Genomic DNA, 7,818 nt, shown 5'->3' on the forward strand with positions numbered 1-7,818 from the left:
TCTATCTAGTACTCATACACTACATCTGTCCTTCGTGTAAAATCCCCCCAATTAAAATACTGTATGGCAACTCCCCACTTCAGTGTGGTGAGTTTGCGTTGCTCAATAAAAAAAAGAGCTTGACACATTCATTACTTTTTTGGCTGCTGTAAACTTAAGAGGCACACAAATTAAATAAATTTTAAAAGTTAATAAAAAAAAGAAGTGAAATAAAAATAACCATAGTTCAGAACAAACAAACAAAAAAAAAACCATATTAAAACCAAATTAAAGCTGAAATTAAAATAAATAAAAGAAAAACCAAAACACTAAAAATAAGGGTTGTTTTTATTGAAGTCTGTGTGTGTGTATGCAGCGATACGTTTGGCCCTGACCTGCCGCAACAAACAAAAACCGCCGGAGACAACTTGCCTGCCAGCATCTAGGAACCAGTTCAGCTCCAAAGAGGTAACTCCAGTTTTGGCCCCAAACATTGGTCCTTCTCCCGTAAAAATAGTAAGGTGCGTAAATTGAAATTATTAAGTGCAAAGTGTCTCATAAATTGTGTGGTTCAGAATTTGTGGCTCGGAAAAAGTGAGGTTGTGTACTTTTAGAAAAAAGAACAACGTGAACTTTTATTTCAAGCTGCCATTTTTCTTTCGGTCATTTGTATTTGTTGTTTTATTCTTGAATCCAAAAATTTGTCGTCCATCTTTTTAACTTATTGGAAAATAATTTTGGCGCATTTTAACTTTGTGATTCTCTGTAACTCTTGCTTTATTGGAAAGTGTTGTGATTCACTTTATTGAACATTTGTGGTTCTCATTAACTCTCATTTTGTAGTGGATAAACGTTTTTGTGATTCTCTTTAACTTTGCCTTGTGTTATAAAACTTCAGTTTCTCTTTTAATTCTTAAATTTATTGAAGAAGTTTGCGATTCTGTGATTTGTTTTAGATTTTTGGAAAAATATATATTTTTGTGGTTCTCTTACTCTTGCTTTTTATTGAAAAGTTTGTGACTCTTTTACGATTTAAATTTAAAATAAAAAAAAATGTCGATTTTTGAAAAGTACATAGTGGCTGCGGATGAAATAATCAGCTTTGAGGTTATGCTTAAAGCTGAAGATTTTTCTAGTTATACGGACGATGCTTTTGATTTTGAAAGATCAGAATTAGATAAATCATGGGAAAATTATAAAAGCATTTATAGTGATTGTTCTGATGTCACAATAGAAAAAAAGAAAGAATTGTTAATGGTACAAACAAAGCATCCGCAGGTCCGCAAGACATATATAAGATGTATAAACATTATTTCCAAAGCAAAAGCAAACTTAGGTAAAAAAACTGAAGAAAATGTAGAATCAGCAGTTCCCAATCTTTGTGGTTCCATATCCGTACCTCCTTGTGATACTGGTGTTTTTCATGGGGATTACGTTTCGTGGCCCACATTTAGAGATATGTTTACTGCGATTTACATAAACAATACAAGACTTAGCCCAGTAGAAAAGTTATTTTACTTGTTCAGAAAAACTGATGGTGAGGCTAGAGATATAAATAGGAATGTAGCTCTAACAGGAGAAAATTTTGAAATTGCATGGAAAAATCTAACAACTCAATATGAAAATAAACGTGTATTAATAAATAGTCAATTGAAAATATTGTTTAATCTGACTCCCTGTAATCAAGATTCAGCATCAGAGATAAAAAGACTCCAAAGAGAAATCAACAATTGTATGGCAATTTTAAAATTGTATAATGTTGATATTGGTTCATGGGATCCGATATTTGTGTTTCAATGCTCTTCGCGCTTATCTGAATGTTCACTGAATCTTTGGGAACAATCGGTTAGAAATAAAACAGAGGTTCCCAAATGGGAAGAATTAAACAATTTTTTAACAGATAGATTTCATGCTCTAGAAAGCGTTTCTGATATTATATCCTCGAATAATACGCATCCCAGTGGTTCCCAATCGGCACTTAATAGTAACAATAACCATACATCAACTAAAGTAAAACAATTTAAGGCCCATAATACTAAAGTTGAAACCATTTTTTGCAAATTATGCAAAGAAAACCATAAAATCAGCTCCTGTACCAGATTTTTGAATATGGATTATAGAAATCGGGTTTCAACTTTGAAAAAATTTCGTTATTGTTTTAATTGCCTTAACATTGGACATATGTATGGTGATTGTAGTAGCCCAAATGGTTGCTCCAAGTGCAAAAAGAAGCACCATACTTTAATGCATAGGGAATTTGTAAAGAAAAACAATAATAGCCAAAATCAAGGAAATACTAGATTTCAGGGTGAAAGTCAAAATAGTTCTGTCCACCAAATACAGTCCACAAATACAAATCAATTACAGTCCACTAATATCGCAGGTCCGTCTGGTGTTGTTCAGTCACATCACACATCAGTAGCTAAGAAAGTGATGTTAGCTACAGCTTGGGTCAATATAATTAGTTGTGGTTCTTATTACAAAGTTCGAGCACTCATAGATCCTTGTTCGGATGAAAGTTTTGTTTCTCAGAGAATACAAACTGTATTAAAGTTGCCCACTAAGCCAGTTTCCGCAGAAATTACTGGTTTAGGAGGAGAATTAGTAAGCAAATCTTCAAAGATAGCGAACTTTATAATTGTTTCTCTGTTTGATCATAATGTATCTCTAAATATTCAGGCTTTAGTAGTTCCTCGTGTAACAGGGAATGTACCTACACATTCATTTAAGCCACAAAAGAATACAGATTTGCCCAATCTGAATTATGCTGACCCTAAGTTTTATGAAAGTAGCGAAATAGACTTATTGTTAGGAGGAGATTTGTATCCCCTAATTCTTCGTGATGGAGTTCAACATGGAATTTTTGAGTCTTTAGTGGCCCAAGAGACAATTTTTGGCTGGATTGTCACAGGCCCAACTCCAAGTAATGATTCCCCACGTTTTTCAATAACCAATTATATGACAAAAGTTTCCATTGACGATCAGTTAACAAAGTTTTGGGAGTTAGAAGAAGTTTCTCGTAGAAAGATTTTATCAGAAGAGGATAAAAAATGTGAAGAGATCTATCGTTCTACTACCACAAGAAATTCTGAAGGAAGATATATAGTATGTTTGCCCTTTAAAGATACTTTTTCGTCACTTGGCCCAAATCGTCATATTGCTCTTAGTCAATATTTAAGAAATGAAAAGGTTTTAATGCGAAATCCTGAATTTAAGGCTCAATATGATGAGGTCCTAAAAGAATACATAGCTTTGGGACATATGGAAAAAATTACAAATTCTGAAAGTAGCTCAAGTTATTACTTACCTCATCATGGAGTTTTTAAGCCTGACAGTACCACTACAAAGTTAAGAATTGTTTTTAACGCTTCAAGTGCTTCTTCTAATGGTAACAGTCTTAACGATTTGCTGTTTGTAGGCCCTATATTACAAGCTGATTTAGTAGCCCTAATTCTAAAATGGCGTTTCTTTCAGTTTGTCTTCAATGCAGATATATCTAAAATGTATCGACAAATTTTACTTAAATCTGAACATAGACAGTATCAGAAGATAGTTTTTCGTAGTTCTGGGGAAAATAAAATCGAAGATTATCAATTGAACACCGTCACTTTTGGCGTTAATTGTGCCCCATTTTTGGCCCTAAGAACGCTTTTACAGTTAGCTGACGATGAAGAACGATGTTTTCCGCTAGGCTCTAGAATTCTTCGCGAGTCAATGTATGTTGATGATGCTCTTGTTGGAGCTCATTCGATCCCTGATGCTTTGGAGGCACGAGACCAATTAATTGGTATATTGGGTACAGCTGGGTTTGAGTTGAGAAAATGGGCCTCAAACTCTAAACAAATTTTAAAAAATTTGCCCCAAGAGCATCTTCTTAACTCTTCTTTTTTGTCGCTCGATGATAAAAGTAATGCTAAAACACTCGGTGTCCGTTGGAATGCGGCAGAAGATTACTTTTATTTTACAACTGAGAAGATTAAGTTCAAAACAGCTTATACAAAAAGGGAAGTACTCTCAATTATAGCAAGGCTATTTGATCCAGCAGGTTGGTTGGCCCCAGTGATTATAACAGCAAAGATTTTGATGCAGCAAATGTGGCTTGATAAAATAGACTGGGACGAACATATAAAACCTGTGGCTCTGCAAAAATGGAAGACATTCATTTCTAATTATAATGAGATTGATACAATTAAACTTGATCGTTGGGTTCAATATACGCCTAGTTCTTATATTGAATTTCATGGCTTTTGTGACTCTTCTGAGTTAGCTTACGCAGCTACACTATATATACGTATTGTGAATGGTGATAAAGTTTATGTAAATCTACTAATTGGCAAAACAAAAGTGGCTCCAGTTAAAAGGCCATCTTTGCCGCGTTTAGAGTTGTGTGGCGCAGTTCTTTTAGCCAATTTAGTAAACAGCGTAATCCCCAATTTCAAATTGCATACGTATAACTTATATTTGTGGTCCGATTCGACAATAGTTCTTGCTTGGTTACGAAAACCGCCATGTAATTGGAAAACCTTTGTGGCAAATAGGGTAGCAACAATATTAGAAAAAGTAGGAAACAAAAATTGGTTTCACGTAGCTTCTAATCACAATCCTGCCGATCTAGCAACCCGGGGGCTGATACCTTCGGATTTAAGAGAAAACAAACTTTGGTGGCATGGTCCTGATTGGCTCAGATTAAACAAATCGTCGTGGCCCGAAGGTCCATTAGAATTCGAAACAGTAGAAGAATCGAAACAAGTCCAAGTTAATATTGCTAGATCCGCTGAACGAGAAGATATACTGGACCGTTTCTCAAGTTTGCCCAGAGCATATCATGTTATTGCTTATATATTTAGATTTTTTAATCTTGCGAGCAAAAGCAGACGTAAAAGCTGTAATTACGAAACTGTTAGAATTTCGGCTCAAGAACTTGTATTTGTACGAAATCGGCTATTTTTTCTCTCTCAACAGTCGCACTTTTCTAATGAGTTTAGTTGTCTGTCATCGAAAAAGAAAATTGACTCTCGTAGTCCTTTATTAACGCTTACGCCTTTCTTAGACAAAAATGGTATTATTCGTGCTAATGGTCGTCTTGGCTCTACAAAATGTTTGTCATACAATGAACGACATCCCGTAATACTTGCATATACTAGTAGATTAGCACGACTTTACGTTGAGTTTGTCCACAATATGGTCTTACATGGAGGCCCTCGTTTAGTCCTAAATGTCGTACGTCAGGAGTGTTGGATTATAAAGGCTAAAAATCTAATAAAAACGGTCATCCACAACTGTAAAATCTGCGTTATACATAGAAAAAAGCTTCAAAATCAGATCATGGCAGTGCTACCTGAAGAAAGAACTACTTTAAGTCGCCCTTTTACTAACACAGGTGTTGATTTTGCCGGCCCATTTGAAATCAAAAGTTTCACTGGTCGATATTGCCGTATCACTAAAGGCTACGTGTGTCTATTTGTTTGTTTCTCTACTAAGGCGATTCACATTGAGGCCGTTAGCGATTTGTCCACTCCTGCATTTCTAGCAGCTTTGGCTCGATTTGTTGCTCGTCGTGGTTGCCCTAGTCGCATTTTCTCTGATAATGGAAGAAATTTTGTTGGCGCTGCAAGAGAACTTGAAAATAACTTCGAAAAACATATAAAAGAATTACGTGATTCGGCAGTAGAAAAATATGGTCATCAACATCTTGAGTGGCACTTTATTCCTGCAGCAGCTCCTCATATGGGAGGACTGTGGGAGGCAGGGGTCAAAAGTCTAAAAATGCACTTTAAAAAGACGGCTGGACAAATGAAATATACGTTTGAAGAGTTTTCGACACTTTTGGCAAAGATAGAAGCGTGTCTCAATTCGCGTCCTCTTGGCCCTATGTCTAACAGCGTCGATGATTTGTCCTCTCTCACTCCAGGTCATTTTCTAATAGGCTCTGCTATTCTTACTCCAGCTGAACCCGAAGAACTTAGCTCGGCAAATAGTATTGTAAATCGTTGGCGCAAAATCAAAGCATTGCAGCAAGAAATATGTCACCGCTGGAAAGAAGAGTACCTTAAGGAGTTGCATAAACGTAACAAATGGAAGTGTCCCCAAATAGACCTGAAAGAAAATGACCTCGTTGTTCTTAAAAGTGAACCTTGTTGTCCAACTGAATGGCGCTTAGGTCGTATAGTAAAAGTTTATCATGGTTCAGACGGTAAAGTTCGAGTGGCTGATCTTAAAACTCAAAATGGCATCATCACTCGACCGATACACAAATTAGTTTTACTCCCTAATTGCACTGATTAATAATTCATTATCACCTTTTCCATAATAACGTTGCTCAATTAAACTTCCAGGTCAAGATATGGATTTCAATACAGATTTTTGTTGCCCACTTTGTAACAGACCTCACGCCATCCGCCAATGCTCTCGATTCATTGTGATGCCCGTGGAGCTTAAGCTTCGAGTCGTGGCCCAGTATTTACTATGCTACAACTGCTTGGCCCAGTCGCATAGTCGTGCAGAATGTAAAAGTATAGACCGGTGCCGTCGCTGTATGCAGGACCACAATACGTTGCTGCACCCTTTGCCAGAAGGTCGAATTTGGTTTCCCATGACAGCGACGGTACGCGTGGTTACCCGTAATCCTATAGACGTTTTTATCAAAGCTCTCATTGATCCGACTGCAGCCAGGTCCTCCATTTTGAAAAGTGAAGCCAATGAGTTGGGATTTCGAGTTTTTCAGGGACGCGTTACCATCACAGTATACCACAGTCGCGAGGAGAAACGGCGCATATCTGTTGAATGCGTTGTAGATAGCAAGTGCTATGGCCTAAGCCCTATTGTTAACTTAGAAAGACCAGATAGATATCCACGACCAATAGCTGTAGATCGCGCCAACGCCGACGTTCATTGGAATATCAGTAGCCCTTATATGCTGATTCTAGGAGCTGATGTCATGAGTAAAGTCCTGATTGGACCTGCAACTAGACGTCAAGGACAATTATATGCACAGAACACAATTTTCGGCGTAGCGTATTTTGGTGAAGGTGTCAAAAGGACTTAAAGCATATATTTTGCTATAATTTGTTGCCCTTAAAAGGCGTTTAAGTATTACTTATGTTTTTATATTTTGCTATGATAAACATTTATGTTAATGTATATATTGAATTGCATTCAGCTAAACAAAATGTATCTCATTTATTTTTTTTTTATATTAATCATTCGAATTGATATCATAATTTACCATATGTATCTATAAAGTAGTTTTTTTTTTTTCTCTTTCTTTGTATATAATTAAAAGTAATGAATTAAAAAAAATGCTTTAATTTTGTAGCTCTTTATAAAAGAAATGAAACTATTGTAAATTTATCTTAATCTTATTTTATATTATAATAATGTATTTTGCACTGCCGTTGCAAGGTGGGCGGTATGTTTGTGTCTATCTAGTACTCATACACTACATCTGTCCTTCGTGTAAAATCCCCCCAATTAAAATACTGTATGGCAACTCCCCACTTCAGTGTGGTGAGTTTGCGTTGCTCAATAAAAAAAAAGAGCTTGACACATTCATTACTTTTTTGGCTGCTGTAAACTTAAGAGGCACACAAATTAAATAAATTTTAAAAGTTAATAAAAAAAAAGAAGTGAAATAAAAATAACCATAGTTCAGAACAAACAAACAAAAAAAAAACCATATTAAAACCAAATTAAAGCTGAAATTAAAATAAATAAAAGAAAAACCAAAACACTAAAAATAAGGGTTGTTTTTATTGAAGTCTGTGTGTGTGTATGCAGCGATACGTTTGGCCCTGACCTGCCGCAACAAACAAAAACCGCCGGAGACAACTTGCCTGCCAG

General features: G+C 35.9%; 2 protein-coding genes across 2 annotated transcripts; both read left to right on the forward strand.

Annotated features, from left to right (window-relative positions):
• Positions 1-200: 200 nt before the first annotated feature.
• Positions 201-7,484, forward strand: LOC119605879. The gene is made up of 2 exons (XM_037959211.1): positions 201-500; positions 6,315-7,484. Exon 2 carries the CDS (start codon positions 6,323-6,325, stop codon positions 7,022-7,024), a length of 702 nt encoding a protein of 233 aa, XP_037815139.1. The 5' UTR covers positions 201-500; positions 6,315-6,322; the 3' UTR covers positions 7,025-7,484.
• On the forward strand, positions 1,033-6,264 carry LOC119605870. The gene has a single exon (XM_037959198.1). The coding sequence runs from the start codon at positions 1,033-1,035 to the stop codon at positions 6,262-6,264; it is 5,232 nt and encodes a 1,743-aa protein (XP_037815126.1).
• Positions 7,485-7,818: the final 334 nt, after the last annotated feature.

Source organism: Lucilia sericata, unplaced genomic scaffold, assembly GCF_015586225.1.
Source record: "Lucilia sericata isolate MDLA Ls3-8-SP2 unplaced genomic scaffold, ASM1558622v1 Contig000529F_arrow, whole genome shotgun sequence".
Taxonomy (NCBI): Eukaryota; Metazoa; Arthropoda; class Insecta; order Diptera; family Calliphoridae; genus Lucilia; species Lucilia sericata.